Raw genomic sequence first — 25,286 nt, forward strand, 5'->3', positions numbered from 1 at the left:
GGGCACCTGGGTGGGTCAGGCTCAGGCCCTGACAGCTCAGAGCCTGGAGCCCCCTTCAGATTCTGTATCTCCCCCCTCTCTCTGCCCCTCCCATGCTCATGCTCTGTCTCCATCTGTGTCTTAATAATAAATAAACGTTAAGAAAAACAGAAAAGAAAATCTCACTGGAGACTCCCCCTGGACTTTATCTCCCCTGACTCCATAGTATATATGACCAGTCTTTCCTCATGGTCCCAGGGCAGCTCTCCCTGTCCACGGGTTCTGTCCGCATGCTTTAATAAAATCACCTTTTTGCATAAATAAATAAATTGAATTAAATTAAGTTAAATGCAAACACAAGGGGCGCCTGGGTGGCTCAGCGGGTTAAACGTCTAACTCTTGATTTCCGCTCAAGTTGTGATCTGTGAGATTGGTCCCACATTGGGCTCTGTGCAGATAGCACCAATCTCTCAAAATAAATAAACATCAAAAAATAATAATAATAAAACACACAAAGACCAATCCAAAAAAGAAAAAATGATAACATGGACTTTATAAAATTAAAACTTGTATTCTGATAAATCTTGTTCAAAGAACCAAAAGACAAGCCACACAGACTGGGAGAAAATATTTGCAAACCACGTATCTGATAAGGAATCTGTATTCAGAATGTAACCTGATCCTAAATCCTAGCTCTCAAGGTCTTCTAGTTCTAGGTTGGAACCCACAAACTCTAGTTATTAAGTCTAGTGCTCTCCCTAATGAGTCCTCTGGACAACTGGGTTCTCCTTGGATTTTCCACCGCCCTAGCCCAAACACTTTAACCATTATCTCCAATGACTCAAGGCTCACCCTTGAAACAGGGTGATATCGAAAAAAAAAAAAAAAAAACATCAGATGCCGAATAGAAGCGAGGCAAGATTTTATTCACGGCCGGGCCAAACCTGATCTCCTGATCTTAAGGAGAAAAGTGCAAAGAATGGCCCCGCACAAAGGCAGCAGTGGGCTTATATGGATTTTAGCAAGTCAGAATACATCATTATTTGGCTAACCGATTACCAATTACTAGCTGCAGGGAGCAGCTAGTTTCATTGCTCTCTGCCACCTGTTCACATAGTGCCTTCTGAGCCCCAGGCCTGCAGATGCCTCTGTGGGCTACCCGGCCACATACCTGAGCTAGCACCAAGGAGTAGGGAGAGCTGAGTTTTCTGACCTCTGGCTTGGTCTCCTACTGTGGAAAATGACCAAGGTATAGGAAGGGAATCCACAGGTGGGTAGCTGCCACAGGAAACAAATGTCTATCTAGCACAAGGAGAAATATCTAAGCCTCTGAATGAAGGCAGTATTGGTAGGGTTGTGGTTAAGGGAACAGAATGGAGGCCCCAAGCAGTATGGTCAGCTGGACCTGGTATCTCATAAGATGGCAGGAGAGGGTAAGAAGGACCAACTAGGTGATTCCCCAAGTGAATAAATCAAGAGCAAACCACCCACATCTGGAAAGAGAAGATATACATAGGTAAAATTCCTGAACATTTTTCTGGAAGCAGATGGTTTTTCTCTAGATAAGAGGCCTAATTCGAATCCCCTGCTGACACTTATGTGCCTCTAAATATGCAACTGGTTCTATAAACAGCACCTTCCCTGGTACGCAGGGTGGGATTAGAGGCAGGTTTCCAAATAAAAGCTTATTAATTCCCCAAACTCTACTGTTTATGTTTTGATAAAAAGAGGTTTAAAATATACATACTTTGGGTGCCTGGGTGGCTCAGTGACTTGAGTGTGAGACTCTTGATTTAATTACAGCTCACCATCCCAGGGCTGAGTTCTGTGCTTAGATTCTCTCTCTTTTATTCTGCCCCTCTCCCCTGTGCACCTCTCTCTCTCTCTCTCTCTCTCTCAAATAAAAAACAAAATTAGAAGTAGCAAAAATAATTTTTTAATTAATTAAAAAGTAAAATAAAATATTCACACGTATCTGCTTTGTTGGTGGAAATATTCCTGCAAAATTGTACCTAATTTACTTTTGTTAGTGAGTAGTGCTGATCCTTACACACACTAGGGATTTTACTGAGTTGTGACTATTGGATTCTGGAGGGTTCACTCTTTTAGAAAAAGAATGTTTAGCTCTCATGCTCCAAGGTTCTAAGAGCAGAAGGGAGCTTCATTCCTATCTTGGAGATTCTAAGATATGTTTAATAAGATAAACCATCTTTAATAAGATCATCTTTAATAAGATAAACCATCAAGTTTGCTGCTTTGCTAGGATTCACAAGACTCACTTTCAAGTTATATGGGGGGTTCGGGTATATTACAGCAAGGGGATGAGTGCAAAGCAACAGGAAGAATTTATGCATCTGGCGGGGCCCAGAGAGACCAGGCACAAGCTTCTAAGCTCTTCCCTGTTCAGGGACACTCAAGATGTGTTTTGTCTCTAACAATAAACTACAGAAACATATGTGAAATGGATTTCCCAGGGAAATCCATCTGAGTCTCAGGGTCCAGGGATTTTATGGAGGAGGGCTGGTCACATAGGCACATCGGCTCCAATCAGTCATGGTAAATGTAACTCAGGACCCCAACAATGAAATCAAGTGCACATCATCAATCTTGATGTTTGTGCAAAGCAATTCTGACAAGCTGATGTGTCATGGCCCACTGCTCCAGATGTACAAAACAAAATCATCAACAGTTAGCATGAAGAACTTTCCCAAGGTCACATTCCCAGGAATTGAGCCAGTCATGATTTCAGGCTCCCTTGGAGATGTGCAAAGACTGAGCAATCAGACCTGCTGTGTTAGCTCTTTCTTCACAATTCATGCCCTGACCCTGGGTCAGGGGTCAGCAAAGTGGTAATAATTATTTGGTCCTTTTGATTTTTTTCTTTTCTCTTCTTTCCTTTTCTCTTTCTTTCTTTCATTTGTTCATTCATTCATTCTTTCTTTTGTAATCTTTTTCTTTCTGTAAACTCATAGAAATTTGTCCTTATTTTGGGTGTCATTAAATGCCACCATAGTCGAGATATTTTGTTCTTTTTTTTGTCTTTTCTTTTTTTTTTTAGAGGGAGTGAGCAAGTAGGGGAGAGGGGCAGACAGAGGGAGAGGGAAAGGGAGAGAGGGAGAGGGAGAGGGAGAGAAGGAGAGAGAGAGAGAGAGAGAGAGAGAGAGAGAGAGAGAGAATCCCAAGCAAGCTCCATGCCCCGTGCAGAGCCCTATGTGGAGCTCGATCCCAGACCCCTGGATCATGACCTGAACTAAAATCAAGAGTCAGACTCTCAACCAACTGAGCCATCCAGATGCCCCTATTTTGTTATTTTCTTATTTGTTGTTTATCCCATCTGTTGAGGTTTGTTTCTGTTTTGTTTTGTTTTTTACAGAATTGTATTTTTGTATCTGCTATATCTACTTGGTTCTTCTTTATAAATTTTATGTTTGCTTTATGTTGCCATGTCCTCCTTTATCTTTTTTCAGATGTTATTACACATACTTAGAACCTGAACTACCTGAGTCTTTATGTGCCTTCTTTACACAGCTCTGTTCTCCAGATGCTCAGGTACTTTCCTCCCGAGCTGCGGGGGGCTGGCAGCCTGCACTGCTCTAGCTCATGACTCTGTTTGCAGATGTCTCAGTCTGCTCAGGTTGCCATAACAGAATACCAGACCACCTGGCTTAAAACAGCAGAAATTTATTTTCTCAAGGTCCTGGAGGATGGAAGTCTGAGACTGAGGGCTGGCATGGTGGAGTGCTGGGGAGAGCTCTCTTCCTGGCTTACAGATGGCCACCCTTTCACTGTGTCCTCACATGGAGGTGGGAAGGAGGGAGAGAGGAGGGGGACTCTCAGGTGTCTCTATTTATGATGGCACTAACCCCATCTCAATGGCCTTACTCTCATGGCCTTCTGTAAATCTAATTATCTCCCAGTGGCCCCATCTCCAAATACCATTTATTGGGAGTAGGGCTTCAGTAGGGCATGGAGTGCCCCTGGGCACAACCTAGACTGGGCCTCTGTGGACCTCCCCCTGAGCCTTGCTCCCTTCCATGAGCTTCAGTGTAGGACAAGAGGCAGGGCAGGAGTGTGGGCACAGACCACCTGCTCCATCCACATTGTTTGTTGCCTGTGTGCCACCTCCACTGGGCATCAAGATGACTCGAAATGGCCCACCTTCCATGGACACTGGGAGGCACTACTGCTTCTCTGTCCTGGGTAGTAAAGGGGTCTGTGCAGTTGTCGGGGCAGGAAAGGCTCATGGTTGGGCTCCTTCTGACCTAGACAAGGTCGGCCTCAGGACCTCTCTGTTTGACACAGGCCAGCTGCCTCCTCCCAGCACAGTTACCTGCTGCCCACAGTGTCCTGGTTTCCATGGTGGTGGTTCAATCCACACGCTTCCTGTTGTGCTGCTCCCCAGCCTCAGCATGAGGCCAGAACCTTCCCTCTTCCCATTTCTTCCAGAGGCCGCATGAGGATCTGGGCTTCTGGCAGGTCATGAGACAAAGACTCCAGAAAACTGGCAAATTCTTCAAAAGAGCTCTCCATTCAATCAAAGAAATCACACAAAATCTATTCCGAAGGTTGTCATTTGAAATATTACCATCCAGGGCAACTAACCTCAAGCAATACAATCTACTTTACAAGATAAGGCATTATACAAATTAAAAATGACTTTCTGAAAATTACATATACTTTTTAAATCTGGATTCCTTAGAAGATTCTTTTGTTACAGATGATACTTCAGTGGTTACAGAAAACAGAACGGATTATATGTAGTTAAAAACTTCATGCATCTGGACTAAGAAGAAAAATACTGTTGTCTGGGAGCACGACAGGTGCTGCATCAGTGGCGCCCTTGGACTCTCCCTTAATGCTCAGACTTTGCCTGCCTGTGAGGACAGCAGGCAGGTGCTTCTTCATCTTTCCTTCCTGGTCAGCTGCCAGCCCACACGGTCTCTCCGCAGCCTCAGCCCTAGCTGCACATTAGGGTCTCTGGGATGGGAGCCAGAGGTCACTATGTAGTAAAAGTTCCCCCCCCCAGGTGATACTGATGTGCAGCTGAAGACAGAATGCCCCCTCATACATTCTTACAGTGAAGTAAGGGATTCAGCAGTTATTATCTGTAGAAAAGAACAGGTATGATAAAATCTAAAATCCATAAAATTAAAAAAGAGTATTTTAACAAATGGAATGTGGGTTTGCCCTGCTTTTCTCCTGGGGAAGGAAGCCTCTGTTGTTTTCCACTTCATGCTCACTCTTCTGAATTCAACAAAGGTCTCCAGACAGAAGAATGCTTCCCGCCTAGTGCTGGGTTAGGGATGCCCTACCCCCACCCCAGCATTCTGAGTCAGCTTCTGGAGCAGAGCCCAGAAATCTGCATTCCTGACTGCTCCCTGTTGTTGCTGAAGCTGCTGGTCTGTGGAACACACTCTGAGTAGCAAAGCGCTAGATGGCACCACAGCCCAGAAAATGAAGTGCTGCTCCATCAATAAATGGCAAAATCTCCTCACTGCAAAACCCTTCATCCTCTAGGCAGGATCCCCCAAGACAAGACCATCATCCCAGAACCTGATGTTGCTCCTCCAGTGCTTCCAGAGTTGGGGTTGCTACTCTAATGTGCTCAAGTGCCCATTTTCCCCAAGTTCTAAGGAATCAACAGCACTGGTGAGAATATCAGAGTATCAGCCGTATAGCCATAGAATTTTCAAAACTCAAAATTTGTTAAACTGCAAAATGTCAATGTACCAAGCCTACTAAGAAGCAGTTCCAAGGGAACATGGTTTTCCAGACTCTCTGTCTTTCTCTCCAACTCTCTCTCTCTCTCTCTCTCTCTTTCCATCTCTATCTCCATCTCTCTCTGTCTCTGTCTCTCTGATTATCTCTCTCTGTCTCTGTCTGTCTCTCTGTCTTTCTCCTCCCCTTCTCTGGCTCTCTCTGTGTGTCTCTGCCTGTGTCTGTCTCTCTTTCCCTCCCTCATTGTTGGTAATTTCAGTATCCACAAGCTGCTCCTTCCTACACCCTGGCTTCAGGGGGCTTGGATTTGCTCAGCCCCAACCATCTTGCTGATCAACCCTTCTCAGCCCCCAATACCTCTGAGGTACTCTACACCTTGCCTTAACCAATGACTGCCCTCCATCATTTAGTTTCAATCATGGAACTCCAAGACCCCTAGCATTCAAACTCCAACCCTCTGGCCTCTCGGCTCTCCACCTCTGCCCTACCTCCTGTGCTATCCATAGATTTGGGCCCATCGCTGGAGACATCTCCACCCATTCTGTCCACAACCAACAAACTGCAGTGTTCCTGGAGCTGTCCCTGTCAAAGTCACAATGACCTCCTCCTTGTCAATTCTAGCCTCTGGAGATCAATGCTCTGGTTCCTCCACCCTTAGCCCAAGCCATGGAGGGGCCCCTCACTCTTATAGTCTTCACAAAATCCTGGTTAGACCCTTAACTGGAAAGTCTTTGGTGCACCCCTTTATACAGCCTAAGATGTCACATCCTCTCCACTCTCTTGGCCCCAAAGAGCCACAGCCCCAGGACAGACCTCTGGTTCCTGCAACCCTGGTCAGCCACTCCTGTCTGTGAGGTCCACCAGAGGGCCCCAAAAGAGGAAAAGTGCCTCTACAATGCAGACCAGCCCTCTGAGTCCCAACCTCCAGGGACTTCAAACTCAGCTGCATCCATTGTGACCAGATGTGTGTATATGAGAGGCATGTGCTGCAGAGAGCAGCCACAAAGCTGCAGCTGCAACACTTGGGACTGCCCTCCCCAGACACCTCCCCTGAGATGCTCAAGAGAACATGTGCACAAGGGACACCAAGGATCTGCAGCCAATGTTGCCAGTCCAGGGCTTCACAGCCAGTGAAAGTTACTCCTGCTCCTGCCTACCCAGGGTGGCCCAGATCCTTTGGTGGGCCTTCAGTGCTGCCCCTCCAACCTATGCAGTCACAAAGCCACTGGTACTTTCTGGGGGAGCCCACACATGTGGAGTGGCCCCAGGATGTAAGTTTGTCCCTCTCCTAGCACCTGCACACTGCCCATGCAATATCTATTTAATGAAAAATGGAGGACCTGGGACATTTTCCTGGATAAGTGTTTGTGGAATAACAGGTCCTAGGAGCTTGAGAGCCACCCCCATGGCTCAGCTTCCTGCAACCTCTTACAGAATAACCTCCCATTGCCCCTACCTGCATGTGGACCCAGACAATAGGAGCCTTTCCTTTGCATTAAGGCACAGCATCCAACAAAGACAGAGTCCAAGAGAAGATGAGGTTTGGAAGGGGCTCCTCAACTCAACTACCCCATCCAGAGCTTGGGAGATTGGACTACAGGCAGATACAATCCCCCCTCCAGCCATGGCCTTTCTCTGCCCCAAACCTTGGTCCCACACAACCTTCTGAGCATCCTCACCCATTCAGCTCTATCCATCCCATTTGGGATTCCCCAGCCCATCTCTACAACACGGCATGATGAACGAGCATCACCCTGTACCCCCACTCACATCCCCAAACCCTCCTCTAGATGCCTTCAGTGAGTGTAAAGCCCAAGCAGTATCAAAAATGGCTTGAAAGCACAGGGAAAGGAGACTAGCCTGGCCTTTTACTGTGGCCAGGGATGAGCCACGGTGAGAGTTCCTGCTGTGGGCAGGGACTTTCTTGGTTTGGATCTTCCACCTGCCAAAGGAGGGAACACTGAGCTGTCTCACCAGCTTGCCCAGACATGGGACAGAAGAAAAGAGGGAGGTGAGACTGGAACACTGTCAGCAGTCCAACATCAAAAACTTTTGCAATTAAGAGTCAGACTCTTAATTACAGAATCTTTTATCACCTCTTGGTTTAGGGGACAGAAAGGGATGCCATGTGATCAGACAGCCATTGAAAATTGGCAAGTTTCAGCCACATTCATATAAATATTGCTCCCTCCACTGCCCACCCTGAGGAGGTCACTCCCCTCAGGTCTGACCATCTGACCTGCTGTCAGGGACTCACCCCTCAGTGCCCTTCCGTAAGTCCCGCCCTTCTCACCAATGTCCAGGCACCTCCTCTCCAACGACAGGGTCTGGAGCATTGTGACTGCAGTGACAAGTGCTGGAAGCAAGAGGAACTAACTCTACCAAAGCAAATGGGGATTTAGTGAGGGAATGAGGGCCATTCCTCACTGTGTTGAGGGTAGAAATAGACACTTGGTTAAGATGGAGTCCAGGCTGCTTCAAGAATTGTGGGTGCCACCATCACACCCTCTCACCACTGCCTTTGGTCCCTGGGTGTGTCTGCTCAAGATCTGAGTTCCAGGAAGAGAGAAACTGATTGGTCTAGGTTAGGTAGCATGCCTGCTCCTTAATTCAACAGCTGTGACCAGTGGGCTGGGGTCCTCATACTGGCCCAAACTCTAGGCCTACCACTGAGACAAGGATGGGGAAATTACTATAACCAACATTGCAGGCACCATCCTCAGAAAGGGTATGTGAGGAAAATGAGGTTCAGAGAAGTTAGGTAAAATGCCCAAGGTCACACAATGAGGAAGTGGTGATACATTATTCCTATATGTATTACTGAATCAATTTGCAGGTATTTTTTTTGAGGATTTTTCTGTCTATGTTCATGGGGGGATACTGATTTGCAATTTTCTGTTCTTATGATATCCTTGTTCAGTTTGGTATCAGTGTTATCCTGGGCTCATAAAATGATCTGAAAAGTATTCCCTCCTTTATGTTCTAAAAGATTTTGTGTAACATTGATTTTAAATCTGCCTTAGGTTTTTAAATTTTTCTTTATTTTATTTTGAGAAAGAGAGAGAATGTGAGCAGGGGGGAGGGGGCAGAGGTAAAGAGAGAATCCTAAGCAGGGTCCATGCTCAGCACTGAGCCCAACATGGGGCTCAATCCTATGACCCTGGGATCATGACCTGAGCTGAAATCAAGAGTTGGACACTCAACCAAGTGAGCTACCCACGTGCCCCAATTATTCTTTCGGTTTTTGATAGATTTTACCAAATGAAACCAGTTATGCCTGGAGTCTTCTTAGTGGGAAAGTTATAAATTCCACTTTTTTATTGTAATTTTGAAATAATCACAAACTTAGAGAAAATCTAGACGTGCATTTGTGAGAAAGCTGCTAAACTGACACCTCATCACCCCTGAATATTTTGACACATATTTCCCAGAAACAAGAACTTTTTCCTACACAACTGTGGTGCATCCATGAAAATCAGGAGTTGCCATGGATGTAGAGCTGACACCTAATCCTCGGAATACACTCGAGTCTCATCCAACATCCCAGGAACCTTGCAAAGTGAAAGGGGCCCCTCAACATCCCTGCTGCACTCAGTGTCTTGTCACCAGTTCCTGGGGACTTTCCAGGATCACAGGCCAGTTGTTTGTGGAACGTGGAAGGTCCCTCATCTGGATCGTCTGACATGTCCTCATGATAGGTTAAGGTTCTCCTTCCATGACAAACATCCTTAGGTGGTGCTGTGCCTGTGTCCTAGCAGGAGGCATGCAGCTTCTCCTTGTACCACTGACAATCACCCACTGAAGCTGGGGTCTCTGGGGGTGTCCATCATAATACTCTTTCTCTTCTGAAATTACTAAGCATTTTTTGGGGGGATACTTTCAAACTATGTAAATATCCCCTTCCTCAGAGAATTGTCAATGTAATCACTTATGTAATTATACCTGAATGCTGTTACAGCTTCCTATTTTACTCAGTGAATTACAGTCTGTTATCTCACTGTTTATTTTGATGCTCAGACTATTCCAGACTTGAACAATAGGATGCCACCCAGGCTGGCTCCTGTGTCTCTGTGACATGTCTCCAGTCACTCTGTGAGCACCTCCTTGCTTTTTGCACTAGATGTTCCAAGGTTTACCTTGTAATTTCCCTAATATGGCCCTGGAATCATCCACCTCTCCAGAGAGCTCTGGTTTCTTGGATGAAAGCTGTTTTTAGAAGTTAGGATCTGGGCTCGTTGTTATTGGATGTTATAGTTAGGTGCTTTCTAGCTACTATCTATCTATCTATCTATCTATCTATCTATCCTTTATTATACACCTTATTATACCTAACTGTAACAGTACACCCCATTACTAATTTCTACCTTAATACTGTTGTGGCCAGAGCACACAGAGTGGCTCACTTCTCCACAGAATCATGGCCTAGATTTCCGGTTTCTGTCTCCCCAGGTGGTGGAACTCACTGCTTATCATCTGCATCTGATCAGCTTCATTCTGCTCAACTTCTCAGTGCCTGAAAGAGTGAGCACTTTGAGAGGAAACAGCAGGAAGTCAGACTCTCTTCAGGGAGTCTCCTTGGGATTCAGATCCTCCAATTATTTGTTTCCTAAAGCATTCTAATTTAAACTATTAATATGACAAGTACAACAAAAGAGCAAATGAGGGAGTTTATAGTTTGACAGTTGATGATGGTTCATATCAGAGGAAAGCCAGCCACTTGTGGGCACAGGTTTAGGAAATTTCTCCAGACTCAGACACTATGTCCTTTTCATGTTGAGAGGAGCAAAGGAGCTAAAGTGCTGCAAGTTCTGTCTTTGTTTCCTTCAGATGCCTCATTCTATCTCTACTCCTTGGCTCCACTACAGGCAGGTTCTACATTCCTCCTGCCTGGGTCACTTTTAGCCAAAAACTCCAGGTTGAGTAGCTTTACCAAGCACCAAGGGTCAAATGCCACAAACTTGCATCAATTTTTCCAAAAAAAGGGAAGAAGAGGAACACTCCCAACTCAGTATCTGAGGCTAGCATGACCTTGATACAAAAGCTGGACAGAGACAGTAAATAAAAGGAAAATTAAAGCCTAGTGTATAATTGCCAAGCACAATATTATAAAATTAAACCTAACAATGTAAAATGCTATCAAAATATAAAACAATATTAAAGGATAGTACAATGTGATAAAATGGACTTATTCTAGAAAAGCAAGATTGGTTTAGTATCCAAAAATCAACTTAAGTAGGGGCAGCTGGGTGGCACAGTCAGTTAAGTGTCCAACTCTTGATTTAAGTTCAGGTCATGATCTCATAGTTCATGAGTTCCAGCCCCACATTGGGCTCTGCACTGACGGTGCAGAGCCTGCTTGGGATTTCTCTCCCCTCTCTCTGTCCCTTCCCTGCTTGCTCTCTCTCTCTCAAAATAAATAAACTTAAAAAAATTTTTTTTCATCAACTTAAGTAATTAACCATATCAACAGAACAAACAGAAATAACCCATATGATCATTTCAGTGGAGGCAAAAGTATCATTATATAAAATTAAAAATCCATTCATAATAAAAAGAAAAAATTTTTGGCAAACTATATGAATAGAAGGAAAATGATTTAATCTTTTAATGTATCTTCAAAACAGTTATGCCAAACATCAGGCTTCATGGTGAAGTCATAAAATCTTTCTCCTGGAGACTGGAAGCAAAATACAAATAGCCATTTGCACTGAATGTTGTGCTGGAGATGCCACCCAGACAATAAGGCAAGAAAAAGAAAGGAAATAGATAAAATTGTCATTAGTTATTGATTACATGATATGAACACTAAAAAAATCCAAAGAGGTCTGTAAGTAACTATTATGATTAATTATCAAAGTGCAGCACCTGTGTGGCTGTCAGTTAAGCATCCAACTTCAGCTCAGGTCATGATCTCACAGTTCATGAGATCAAGCCCCACATCTGGCTCGCTACTTTTAGCGTGGAGCCTGCTTCTGATCTTCTGTCTCCCTCTCTCTCTGCCCCTTCCCTGCTGGCTCTCTCTCTCTCTCAAAAATAAATAAACATTTTAAAATGCAAAATCAAACACTTAGGAAAAAGTCTAATGAAATATGTGCAAGAAAAAAAAACATACAACATTATTGAGAGACTTAAAGAAGACCCAGACCAAAAAAAAATATTACTTGTCCATGGATTGGAAGACTCTATTACAAAATGTTACTTCTGCCCCCAATTTATCTATAGAATCTAAGCAATCCCATTCAAAATTCCAGCAGGTATTGTGGAAGTCAACAAGTTATTTCTGAAATGTATATGGAAATGCAAGACTAAAATAGCAAATACAATCTAAAAAAAGAGTAAAAAGGAGATTTACATTACCAGATATTAAGACTAATAAAACCTACAATAACACAGACAGATGATATGGGCATAAGAATACACGGGCACAAGAGTGGCTCAGTCAGTTGACGGTCTGACTTCAGCTCAGGTCATGATCTCACAGTGCATGAGTCTGAGCCCCACATCAGGCTCTGTGCTGACAGCTCAGAGCCTGAAGCCTGCTTCAGATTCTGTGTCTCTGGCTCTCTCTCTCTGCCCCTCCCCTGTTCATATTCATTCTCTCTCTCTCTCTCTCTCTCTCTCAAAATAAACATTAAAAAGAAATTTTTAAAAAAGAATAAACAAAGAGATCAATGAAACAGAATAGTGTTCAGTGAGCACAACCACTTTGGAAAATTATTTAGCAGAATCAGGTAAAACTTATCATATGGAGATTCTACCACCCCATAAGTCCTCCCTCTCCTGGGCAAGTAACTGTGGCAGGTGGAATGATGGCACCCCAAAGATGGCCACATGCCAATCCCCACAATCTGAGCATATATTGCTCTACATGCAAAAGAGAATTAAGGTTACAGATAGAATTAAAGTTACCTAATAAGTTGACCTTTAAACAGAGAAATTATCTGGGATTATTCAAGTGGCCCCAATCTAATGAGATAAATCCATGGAGAAGGCAGGCAAAAGAGTCTGTGAGAAGGACTGGACTCACCACTGCTGGCACTGAATATGGAGGAAGAGGCCATAAACCAAGGCATGTGAGTAGCCTCTAGAAGCTAGGAATGGCCCTCAGCTTATAACCAGCATAAAAATGGGGACCTCAGTCCTATAACTACAAGGAGCTGAATCCTGCCAAAAACCAAAATGAACAGGAAACAGCTTGTCCCCTGGAGTTGTTCTTTCCCCAGAAAGAAATGCAGTCCTGCTGACACCTTGAGTTTATCCTGGTAAGACCTATGCGAAACTGCTGACCCCTTGCAGAACTGTAAGAGAATTTGTGTTGTTCCAACCCACCAAGCAATTTGTAATTTGTCACTACAGCAACTGAGAATTAATACAACAGAGCAAACAGGAAACATGAAATATCCAACTACAGTCCATGCCTTGGCTCCTGAGTGTGCATGCATGTGTGTGTAACTGGTAATTGCCCTAACTGGTAATTCCAAAGATGACCACTCTTAACATAATGCAACAATCCTTCTTTCAATCATGAAAGCACTCCTCCTCTCCCCTTGGGAGATGGCTCAGGACTGGGCCCAAGCAGTTGATTCTGCAGCAAGCCAAGGACCTAGAGGCGCTGTCTGTGCATCCTGGAAGGTACAAATGTGGAGTTTCCTGATCTTGCAGCCTCTGGGTTCCAAAGACTTAACAGTTAACCAGATACCTAACCTAATCAATGAGGGAAAATAGAATAATCAGAGTAAAAACTTTCTTTCACAAAAGGGAATGTAAATCCAGTAGTCAGTGATCTGAGTAACACAGTATGTCCCTTTGGGTATGGAGGAAGTTAGGGACAGATCAGTGGACACCTTGCCTGGCTGTGTTCTGCCTGGGTGGAAGATTTGTTTCTGTTCCCTTCTGTTCTCTATGGCCCAGCCTGAGAGGGGTGTTGGGAAGGGTTATAGCCCGGGGACAACATTCTGAGGGTGGAGGTAACCATCCTGGAGGTGGCCTTGGGGAACAGTAAGAGGCCACTGCGCCAGGGCACTTTTTGCTGACACAATCTCAAACACTATTTTAATGCCAATTGATTTGTTTCCTCTAAGTCCTGCCATGACGACTGCCCCTGTCTCTATGACTCTAGTCAGTGGCTTCTGATCCAGCCTCCTCTCTGCCTCCAAGCAGTGGGAACAAAGAACTGAGGTAGCCAGGCAGCCCCAACGCAGTCCAGAACCCTGCTCAGGCCCCAGACCACAACCACATCCAGATGTATGGCAGATGCGGAGGTACAGAGGCAGGTGAGAACCTTTGTCAGGAGCAGGCACAGCAAGAGTGGTTTAGGAGGGTCCAGGATCCTTCCCATCCCCCAGGCTATCACATCCCAGTTCCCAGAATACCACAGATTGTCAGTCCCCGCTCTAACTCTGCCTTAGCACAAAGAATTCAACTTTTGCAATTCAAGAAAGTAGGCAATTGCTGGATTGTAAAGTGGCCCTGGTACCCCGGCCCCAGGCAGAGTCCATCTCTTAAATCTCAGGATGCTTTTCCACTTGACAGCTTTCTGCTGTCAAATCAGCAGGACTGAAACCAAATGGGTTGACCTTGTACTGCCTCACCAGCAGTCTTGATAAATAGCCAACACTATTTACCTAATAACACTATTCTGGTATCTAACTAATATCTAACAACATTGGCTCCTCCACCAAGAGTCCTAGGCCCCAAGACCCAGTGCCCTTGCTGAGTGACCCAGTGCCCTTGCTGAGTGATGAACACAGCATAATTCAATCATAAAATGAAACACACATCCTGGTTCTTTTAGGAAACCTACCAACATCTCTTATCTAATTAATTATTACTAAGTTTTCCTTGTTATAAAGTCTAAAGAAAGGGGCCTGGTTTGATACATTATCTGGTCATCTATTTTCAAGAAACACCAGACAGGGAAATTAGGCAAGAGCATCTGAACTCAAGTGGTTCTAAGAATGAAGATTCCACTGAATCAGGAAGCAGATGTTTTAAAAGTCTTTTTTGAGGAAAGATTGTAAAGGACTTAGAGACTACTTTTTCAGCACCCCGCACATTAGAAGTAAAGAGGGTTCCATGTGCTGATCTCTGGACCTGCAGCCAGATCTCTGGACCTTTCCAGACTTTGTTGGGACTGGCCTTTCCTCTCACCTGGGAGGAGAGGGAAGAAGGACTTTATTTATTTGGGGGTCTTCAGCTATGGCTGTGGAGGGACTGCACGGGCAAGGCTGGTCCTGAGGAGACTGAGACCCCCTTCCTGCCAACCTTCATCTCCTCCAGCCCCTCCACAAATGCCTCCCACTGCAGTTAAGAGTTTGCTGAGGTGGTTTTGGAAAACTTGAGTGCTGTTTTGAAGTCTGCAACAGCCTGGCTGCATGGTGCTCTCAAGACTGGGGCTCGGTGTTTCTGCCTCCACTACTCTAATCAACTTCATAAAATTCAAAGTAGGAATCTGATGCTGATAGGAAAATACTTAGATTCTCATTATGCTTTGAATCCAGAGTCACTAATGTGTTTTATTACTGTTTTTTTTTTTTTAATGTTTATTTATTTTTGAGACAGAGAGAGAGAGAGCATGAACGGGGGAGGGTCAGAGAGAGGGAGATACGGATTCTGAAACAGGCTCCAGGCTCTGAGCTGTCAGCAGAGCCCGCCGCGGGGCTCGAACTCACGGACCGCGAAATCATGACCTGAGCTGAAGTCGGCCGCATAACTGACTGAGCCACCCAGGCGCCCCAATTACTGGGTTTTTTTTTTTTTTTTAAGTGTCCTGGATTAGTTGCCATTTTATGGACACTGAAAGAAAACAAAAGCACTTCTTGTTCATCATCCCCATGCCGAAGTGAGTGGTTTGAAGTCCTGAGGTCCCGGTAATGACCTAAAGGAAGGCAAGGAAGCTCCCCCTGGGATAGCCACACCTCACCTGTCACCTGTTACCTGTCACCCCTGCATGTGGGAACGCTGGGAGGCATTTCCATTACTTACTTAATATCTGGCCCACAAAAACAACGCAATCATCTCACACACACACACTCACACACACACACGCACACACGCACACACACACGCAGCCGGTAGAATGAAGTGTAATGGCCCCTGGGCACAGACTTATGCAGAGGTTGGATGTCAGCCGGTAGCCACTGCTGTTCTGGAATAAACCTTCCTGGGCAGGCTCCTCTGGCCGCGGCATGAGCGTCGGGGCGGCCCGGCCGGGAGGGTTCCTCTGTCCGCAGCGACCACAGGTTCAAAGGGGCTCCTGGTTCAGTTCCGAGTCTTTCGCGCCCCCGCGACACGTCTCTCCTTGGAGAACCCCCTCCCAGGGAGCGCGTTCCCCGGCGCCCAACCGCGCATCGAGGGAGCCCGTCGGGGGTCCTGCTTTCTCGAGAGGCGGTCCTGCTTTCTCGAGAGGGGGTCCTGCTTTCTCGAGCGGAAGACCTGCAGAGCGGAGGCGCAGCGCGTGGGGACGAGGCCCTCTCCCGACTCGTGCCGGGGGCTCGTTCGCAGACGAGAGCACTCTCCCTGCGGCTGGTGTCGCGGACTTGCCACTGGCGAGTGCCATACGCACCTGCAGACGAGGAAGCCCGCGTTTGTCTGCGCTGAGGGCCCCTAGGGGGAAACCGGCCAATCGCGCGCCGCGGACCCTCGTACCGGGAGGCGGACAGCCCTCGCCCCCGACCCCCGGGGCGCGCGCTCCAGTCCTGGAAACGGGTCGGGACGCACCCAGCAGGCAGCCTTCCGGGCGGGGGCGCCTCTTCCCTGGCGCTGGGCGGCGACGCCCCGGGTCCGCGCCCCTTTGTGCGGCCGCCGGCGGGCACCATGCTGTCCATCGGGGGCAGGTACGCGGGGAAGAAGAGGAAAAAGCCGGCGCGGAGGAGGTACTAGGGCACAGGGGGCGCGGGCGGCGGGTGTGGGTCCCATGCCAACCGCACCCGGAGCTCCGCGGGATCCGACGCCGAGAGTACCGGCCTGGGGAGGGTGGAATGCGACGTCAAGATCCCCCAGTCCCACCCCAGAAGTGTCTCTAGGGGTCTTGCTCAGGTCTGGGTGCGGAGGGCGCTGACTGAACGAGCTCTTCGGGAAGGGCGCGCGGGGTCTCCCGGACCAGGGCGCGCCCGGGAAAGGGTCTCCCGGGTCCACAATCCCGGGACCAGGGCGCGCACGCCGGCAAGGGAAGGGGTCCGGAGTCACGGCGGGGGGTTGGAAGGGAGAGACCTTGCGTGGATGGGTGACTTCCACACTTCACCCCCATTTACCGACTGGATGCCAAGGCCCTGAGCACGGTCCCGACGCGGCAGGGTCCCTTCCACGTTCCTGGCGGGAGAGATCTGTGTGGCCCCTGGAGCTGGGCAGACGTTCCTGAGGACAATAAATCACAAGCCTGTGGAGAGGACACTCCTTGGGCAGCGTCCTTGGACCAGATACCCCAAGGTCTGCGCGCGTCCCGGAGCGGCTGGGGCGGGGCCCCGGGGCTGGACCACACCTGGCAGCGAGGGCCTGGCGACAACCCGCCCTCAAAGCACATCCCCAGAGACGCAGAGACCCTCCTTCCACCCCCACCCCCACCCCACCCCCACTGGCGCAAGGGAACCAGCTCCTGGAGGCGGGTCTGTGAGAAATTTCCAAAACCTCTCAAAATATCAATTCTAATTCCATGTCGTTTTAAAATACATAAAATACCGTGGTAGAAGTGAAGTACAAAAGGGCAAATAGCCCTTGATACCAGTGATAGGAAATGCTCAGAACAGGTAAATCCAAAAGTAGATCGGAGGTGGCAAGGGGGTGGGAGAGGGGAAGTGACTGCTAAGGGTTAGGGGTTTCTCTCAAGGTGCTGAAAAAGTTCTGGACCTGGGGAGTGGTGATGGCGATACAACATCCTGAAGGTGCTTAATGCCACTGAACGGTACACTTTAAAAATGGTTACATTGGTAAAAATTTATGGTGTTTGCATTTTACACAATAAAAAATATACACACCATGAAACTTCTCAGTAGGGGCATAGCTCAGAAACAAGCTCATCATAAGTTATTTGTCCAGGGCAGTGAAACCAGCCATCACTGGTTAATTGAAAAAAAAAAAAAAATGTTAAAATGGGGGGAGGCATCCCTAAATGTATTACATATACTGTACATTTTTTTAATTTCACATTTTTATTTAAATTCTAGTTAACTAAAACTAACTTGGTAAGCTTGGTTTCCAGTGTAGAATTTAGCAATTCATCACTTACACATAACACCCAGTGTTCATCACAAGTACCCTCCTAACTACCTATCACCCATTTAGCCCATCCCCCACTCACCTCCCTCCATCAACCCTCAGTTTGTTCTCTATCGTCAAGAGTCTCTTATGGTTTCCTTCTCTCTCTCTCTCTCTCTCTCTCTTTTCCCTTCCCTGTGTTCATCTGTTATGTTTCTTAAATTCCACATATGAGTGAAATCATATGGTATTTGTCTTTCTCTAACTGACTTATTTCACTTAGCATAATACACTCTAGCTCCATCCACGATGTTGCAAATGGCAAGATTTCATTCTTTTTGATGGCTGAGTAATATTCCATTGTGTATGTATACCACATCTGCTTTATCCATTCATCAGTTGATGGACACTTGGGCTCTTTCTATAGTGTGGCTATTATTGATAATGCTGCTGAAAACATTGGGGTGCATGTGCCCCTTTGAATCAGTATTTTTGTGTGTTTGTTTTTTTATCCTTTGGGTGCAATTGCTGGGATGGGATGGAGGGTAGTTCTATTTTTAACTTTTTGAGGAACCTCCATACTGTTTTCCCGAGTGGCTGCACCAGTTTCCATTCCCACCAGCAGTGCACGAGGGTTCCCCTTTCTCCGCATCCTTGCCAACATCTGTTTTTTCCTGAGTTGTTAATTGTAGCCATTCTGACAGGTGTGAAGTAGTATCTCATTGTGGTTTCGATTTGTATTTCCCTGATCAAGAGTGATATTGAGAAGCTCTTCATGTATCTGTTAGCCATCTGAATGTCTTCTTTTGGAAAAATGTCTGTTCATGTCTTCTGCCCATTTCTTCACTGGATTCTTTGTTTTTGGGTGCTGAGTTTGATAAGTTCTTTATAGATTTTGGATACTAAGACTTTATCAGATATTTCATTTGCAAATATCTTCTCCCATTCTCTAGGCTGCCTATTATTTTTGTTGTTTCCTTCGCTGTGCAGAATATTTTTATCTTGATGAAGTCCCAATAGTTCATTTTTGCTGTTGTTTCCCTTGCCTTCAGTGACATGTCTAGCATGAAGTTGCTGCAACCAAGGTCAAAGAGTTGCCGCCTATTTCTTCTCTAGGATTTTGGTGGTTTCCTGTCTCACATTTAGGTCTTTCATTCATTTCACAAATTTTTGTGTGTGTGTGGTGTAAGAAAGTGGTCCATTCTGTATGTTGCTGTCCAGTTTTCCCAACACCATTTGTTGAAGACACTGTCTTTTTTCCTTTGGATATTCTTTCCTGTTTTGTCAAAGATTAGTTGGCCATATAGTTGTAGATCTATTTCTGGGTTTTCTACTCTGTTCCATTGATGTATGTGTCTTTTTTTTTTTTTTTTTTTTTTTTGTGCTGGTACCATATTGTCTTGATGGCTACAGCTTTGTAATATAGCTTGAAGTCTGGAGTCATGATGCCTCCAGCTTTGCTTTTCTTTATCAGGATTACTTTGGCTATTCAGGGTCTTTTTTGGTTCCATACAAATTTTAGAACTGTTTGTTCTAGCACTGTGAAAAATGCTGTTGGTATTTTAACAGAGATTGCCTTAAATGTGTAGATTGCTTTGGATAGTATAGACATTTTAACAATGTTTGTTCATCCAATCCATTAGCATAGAATATTTTCTTTCATAAGTGTTCTATAGTTTTCAGAGTACAGATCTTTTACCTCTTTGGTTAGTTTTATTCCCAAGTATCTTATGGTTTCTGGTACAATTATAAATTGGATCAGTTCCTTGATTTCTTTTTCTAATGCTTCATGATTGGTGTAGAGAAATGAAACAGATTTATGTACATTGATTTTATGTCCTGAAACTTTGTTGAATTCATGTATCAGTTCTAGCAATGTTTTGATGGTGTCTTTTGGGTTCATACAAAGAGTATCATATCATCTTCAAAGAGTGAAAGTTTGACTTCCTCCTTGCCGATTTGGATGCCTTTTATTCATTTTTGTTGTCTGATTACTGTAGTAATTTTTGTTAGTCTGATTACACACAGACTAACATCTTTAGCAAACCACAAAAAACTGGCACAAGTTTTCAAAACCTTTGGGATGCAGCAAAGGCAGTCATAAGAGGAAACTATATAGCAATCCACACCTTCCTAAAGAAGGAAGAAAGGTCTCAGATACACAACCTAACCTTACACCTTAAAGAGCTGGAAAATGAACAGCAAATATCACCCAAAACCAGCAGCAGACAGGAAATAATAAAGATCAGAGCAGAAATTAATGCTATCAAAACCAAAAACACAGAAGAACAGATCAATGAAACCAGAAGCTGGTTCTTTGAAAGAATTAACAAAATTGGTAAACCACTAGCCAGTTTGATCAAAAAGAAAAATGAAAGGATCCAAGTAAATAGAATCAAGAATTAAAGAGGAGAGATCACAACCAACGCAGCAGAAATAAAAACAATAATAAGAGAATATTAGAGCAATTATATGCCAATAAGATGGGCATTCTAGAAGAAATTGACAAATTCCTAGAAACATATACACTACCAAAACTGAAACAGGAAGAAATAGAAAATTTGAACAGACCCATAACCAGTAAGGAAATCGAATTAATAATCAAAAATCTCCCCAAAACAAGAGTCCAGGGCCAGATGGCTTTCAAGGGGAATTCTACCAAACATTTAAGGGAGAGTTAACACCTATTCTCTTGAAGGTGTTCCAAAAAGTAGAAATGGAAGGAAAACTTCCAAACTCTTTCTATAAAGCCAACATTACCTTGATTCCAAAACCAGACAGAGACCCCACTAAAAGGACAACTACAGACCAATTTCCCTGATGAACATGGATGCAAAAATCCTCAACAAGATATTAGCCAACCAGATCCAACAATACATTTTAAAAAGTATGCACCATGACCAAGTGGGATTTATACCTGGGATGCAGGGCTGGTTCAATATCCACAAAACAATCAGTGTGATTCATCACATCAATAAAGAAAGGACAAGAACCACATGATCCTCTCAATAGATGCAGAGAAAGCATTTGACAAAATACAGCATCGTTTCTTGATAAAAACCCTCAAGAAAGTAGGGATAGAAGGATCATACCTGGAGATCATAAAAGCCATATATGAATGACCCAACACTAATATCATCCTCAATGGGGAAAAACCGAGAGCTTTCCCCCTAAGGTCAGGAACAAGACAAGGATGTCCATTCTCACCACTGTTATTCAACATAGTATTGGAAGTCTTAGCCTCTGCAACCAGACAACACAAAGAAATAAAAGGCATCCAAATCAGCCAGGAGGAGGTAAAACTTTCACTCTTCACAGATGACATGATACTCTGCATGGAAAACCCAAAAGATTCCACCAAAAAATTGCTAGAACTGATCCATGAATTCAGCAAAGTTGCAGGATATAAAATCAATGTACACAAATCAGTTGCATTCCTATACACCAACAATGAAGCAACAGAAAGAGAAATCAAGGAATTGGTCCCATTTACAATTGCACCAAAAACCATAAAATATCTAGGACTAAATCTAACCAAAGAGGTGAAAAACCTATATGCTGAAAACTATAGGAAGCTTATGAAAGAAATTGAAGAAGACACAAAAAAAATGGAAAAATATTCCATGCTCCTGGATAGGAAGAACAAATATTGTTAAAATGTCAATACTACCCAAAGCAATCTACATATTCAGTGCAATCCCTATCAAAATAATGCCAGCATTGTTCACAGAGCTACAACAAACAATCCTAAAATTTGTATGGAACCAGAAAAGACCCCAAATAGCCAAAGCAATCTTGAAAAAGAAAACCAAAGCAGGAGGCATCACAATCCCGGACTTCAAGCTATACTACAAAGCTGTAATCATCAAGACAGTATGGTACCAACACAAAAACAGATACTCAGATCAACGGAACAGAATAGAGAACCTGGAAATCAACCCACAAACGTATGGTCAACTAATCTTTAACAAAGCAGGAAAGAATATCCAATGGAATAAAGACAGTCTCTTCAGCAAGTGGTGCTGGAAAAACTGGACAACGACATTCAGAAGAATGAACGTGGACCACTTTCTTACACCATACAGAAAAATGAACTCAAAATGGATGAAAGATCTGAATGTAAGACAGGAACCCATCAAAATCCTAGAGGAGAAAGCAGGCAAAAACCTCTTTGATATGTGTGCAGCAACTTCTTACTCAACACGTCTCCGGAGGCAAGGGAAACAAGAGCAAAAATGAACTATTGGGACCTCATCAAAACAAAAACTTCTGCACAGCGAAGGAAACAATCAGCAAAACTAAAAGGCAACCTACAGAATGGGAGAAGATATTTGGAAATGACATATCAGATGAAAGGTTACTACCCAAAATCTATAAAGAACTTATCAAACTCACCCAAAAAACAAATCATCCAGTGAAGAAATGGGCAAAAGACATGAATAGACACTTCTCCAAAGAAGACATCCAGATGGCCAACCGACACATGAAAAAATGCACAACATCACTCATCATCAGGGAAATAAAAATCAAAACCACAGTGAGATACCACCTCATACATGTCAGTATGGCTAACATTAACAACTCAGGCAACAACAGATGTTGGCAAGAATGCGGAGAAAGAGGATCTCTTTTGCATTGTTGGTGGGCTTTCCAGCCACTCTGGAAAACAGTATGGAGGTTCCTCAAAAACCTAAAAATAGAATTACCCTATGACCTAGCAATTGCCCTACTAGGTATTTATCCAGGGGATACAGGTGTGCTGTTTTGAAGGGACACATGCACCCCAATGTTTATAGCAGCACTATCAACAACAGCCGAAGTATGGAAAGAGCCCAAACATCCATCAATGGATGAATGGATAAAGAAGATGTGGTATATACGTACAATGGAGTAGTACTCGGCAATCAAAAAGAATGAAATCTTGTCATTTGCAAGTACATGGCTGGAACTGGAGGGTATTATGCTAAGTGCAATTAGTCAGTCAGAGAAAGACAAATATCATATAACTTCACTCATATGAGGAATTTAAGAGACAAAACAGATGAACATAAGGGAAGGGAAACAAAAATAATATGAAAACAGGGAGGGGGACAAAACATAAGAGACTCCTAAATATAGAGAACAAACAGAGGATTAATGGAGGGGGTGTGGAAGGGGGGATGGGCAAAGTGGGTAAGAGACACTAAGGTATCTACTCCTGAAATCATTGTTGCACTGTAACTAATTTGGATGTCAATTTTTAAAAATAAACTTAAAAAAAAAACTGGCACAATGTTCTACACCATGGCGTCTATGTTTTGTAATTGATCCTTAGGCAACCTAGGAGGTAGAGACTTCTATTATCATCCCCCTCTTAGGGCTGAGGCATAGAGCCTGGGTGGTGAAGGGGCTTCCCAGTTTACCTGCTGCCTCACTTGGACCTGGCCTCTTTCTGTGGCTTGTTGAAAGAGGCTGGGATCCTGCTGGAGAAGACGAGGGAAAACCTCATGAGACAGGGTCACCTGGTGAGCAGGTTCCAAGGAACCTTAGGGGGTAGTGAGCTGAGCTGTTGAGCCCCCTCCTCATTCATTTGGCTGGCTGGTCCCCCCAGTTCAGGCTATTATGAATAAGGTGCTATAAATAGTCTTTTGTGGACATATACTTTCATTTCATCCCAGTAAGTACCTAGGATTGGAATTTCTATGCCATGTTTAACATTTTAAAAAACTGAAATCATTTTCCAATGAATGAGAGTTCCAGTTACTCCAGATCCCCTCCAACACTTGATGTTGTCAATCTTTTTAATTTTAGCCATTTTAATATATATGTACAAGTAATTTATTTTAATTTGCAGTTTTCTGATGAAGTATAATGTTGCCTATGATCCCATATGCTTTTTGGCTATTAGTATATTTTCTTTAGTGAAGTATCTATTCAAATTATTTACCCATTTCTAATGGATTAGTGAAAGTCGTTTATATATTCTGGATACAATAACTTTTTTTCAACTACATATACTACATATACTTTTTTCCATACTTAGTTTCTTAATTTTGTTGAAGTCCAGCTTACCAATCTTTTTCTGTTATGGTTTGTGCTTTTTGTGACCCATCTAAGAAATCTTTGCACATCACAAGATCTTGAAGATTTTCTCCTGTTCATGTCTGTAGGATCTATAACTATTTCGCTTCCTTCCTTACTATTGGTAATTAGCATTTTCTTTTGGGGGGAATTGATTTGATAGATGATTATCAATTTCATTGATATTTTCAGTTTTCACTTTCATTTATTTCCTCCATTTTCTGTTTCATTGTTCTGCTTTTACTTGATTATTTTCTTCCTTGTACATACTTTGGGCTTAGTTTACTCTTGTGTTTCAGATCATTTACTATAAAACTTTCTCCTTTTCATATGTAAGTAAGGCGATAGTCTTCCCTCTACACATTGCATTAACTGCACCCCACAAATTTTGGTATCTTGTCCTTCATTACCAATTAGATTTTTTCTTATTTCCTTTGTGATTTCTCCTTTGGCCCATGAGTTGTTTTATTTTTCTAAGTTCATTTATCTGTTTTGAGAGAGAGAAAGAGAGAGTACAAGCAGGGGAGGGGCAGAGAAAAGGACACAGAATCCCAAGCAGGCTCTGTGCCATCAGCATAGAGACTGACGCAGGGCTGGAAACTCACAAACTATGAGATCATGACTTGAACCAAGATCAAGAGTTGAATGCTAATTGACTGAGCCACCCAGGCACCCTGGGCACATGAGTTATTTTAAAATGTGTTAATTTGCAACTATCTGAGGATTTTTCAGATATCTTTGTTACTGTTTCTTAAATATCATTGTGTCTGAGAATGTACTCCGTATGATTTCAATCTATTTAAACATACTGAGACTTGTTTTATGGCCCAGAATATAGTCTCCCTTGATGAATTTCTGCTTGTGCATAAAAAGAATCTCTATTCTGCAGCTGTTTGTTGTAGTGTTTTACAAATATCAATCATACTAAGAGGAGAGGGTTCATGTCTTGTATATCCTTAATAATTTTCTAACTATCTGTCCTATCATTTAGTGAGAGAACACTGCAGCAGTCCCAAATTCTACTTATGAATTTGTCTGTTCCTCCTACCAGCTGTCTCAGTTCTTGATCCACGTATTTTGAAACTCTGTGAATGAATATATATATATATATATATATATATATATATATATATATATAATGACTTTTTTTTAATTATGAAAACATCTCTCTCTTTATCTTTGGTAAGTCTTCTCTGTCTGATAATATAACCACTCAGGCACTCCAGCTTTCTTATGTCTAATGTGCACATGGTATGTCTTTTTCAATCCTTTTACTTTAACCTATCTGTGTCTTTACATTCAAAATGTGTTTCCTTTAGACACCATATATCGGGTTT

General features: G+C 43.9%; 1 protein-coding gene and 1 long non-coding RNA gene across 3 annotated transcripts in view; one reads left to right on the forward strand and one right to left on the reverse strand.

Moving 5' to 3' along the window:
* Window positions 1-4,513: 4,513 nt before the first annotated feature.
* Window positions 4,514-16,074, reverse strand: LOC123610432. The gene is made up of 2 exons (XR_006718124.1): window positions 15,805-16,074; window positions 4,514-5,084 (listed from the first exon to the last, which is right to left on the reverse strand). It is a non-coding gene; the product is annotated as an uncharacterized LOC123610432 (long non-coding RNA).
* A 37-nt stretch (window positions 16,075-16,111) lies between these two features.
* LOC123610433 (aryl hydrocarbon receptor-like) overlaps window positions 16,112-25,286 on the forward strand; it is a 66,930-nt gene continuing 57,755 nt past the window's right edge. For both annotated transcript variants that reach the window (XM_045501019.1, XM_045501018.1), the window contains exon 1: window positions 16,112-16,571. In XM_045501019.1, coding sequence (XP_045356975.1) covers window positions 16,513-16,571 — 59 coding nt within the window. In that variant the 5' untranslated portion in view covers window positions 16,112-16,512. The remainder of the gene's footprint in view (window positions 16,572-25,286) is intronic.

The sequence above is a fragment of the Leopardus geoffroyi genome, chromosome C2 (assembly GCF_018350155.1).
Source record: "Leopardus geoffroyi isolate Oge1 chromosome C2, O.geoffroyi_Oge1_pat1.0, whole genome shotgun sequence".
Lineage (NCBI taxonomy): Eukaryota > Metazoa > Chordata > Mammalia > Carnivora > Felidae > Leopardus > Leopardus geoffroyi.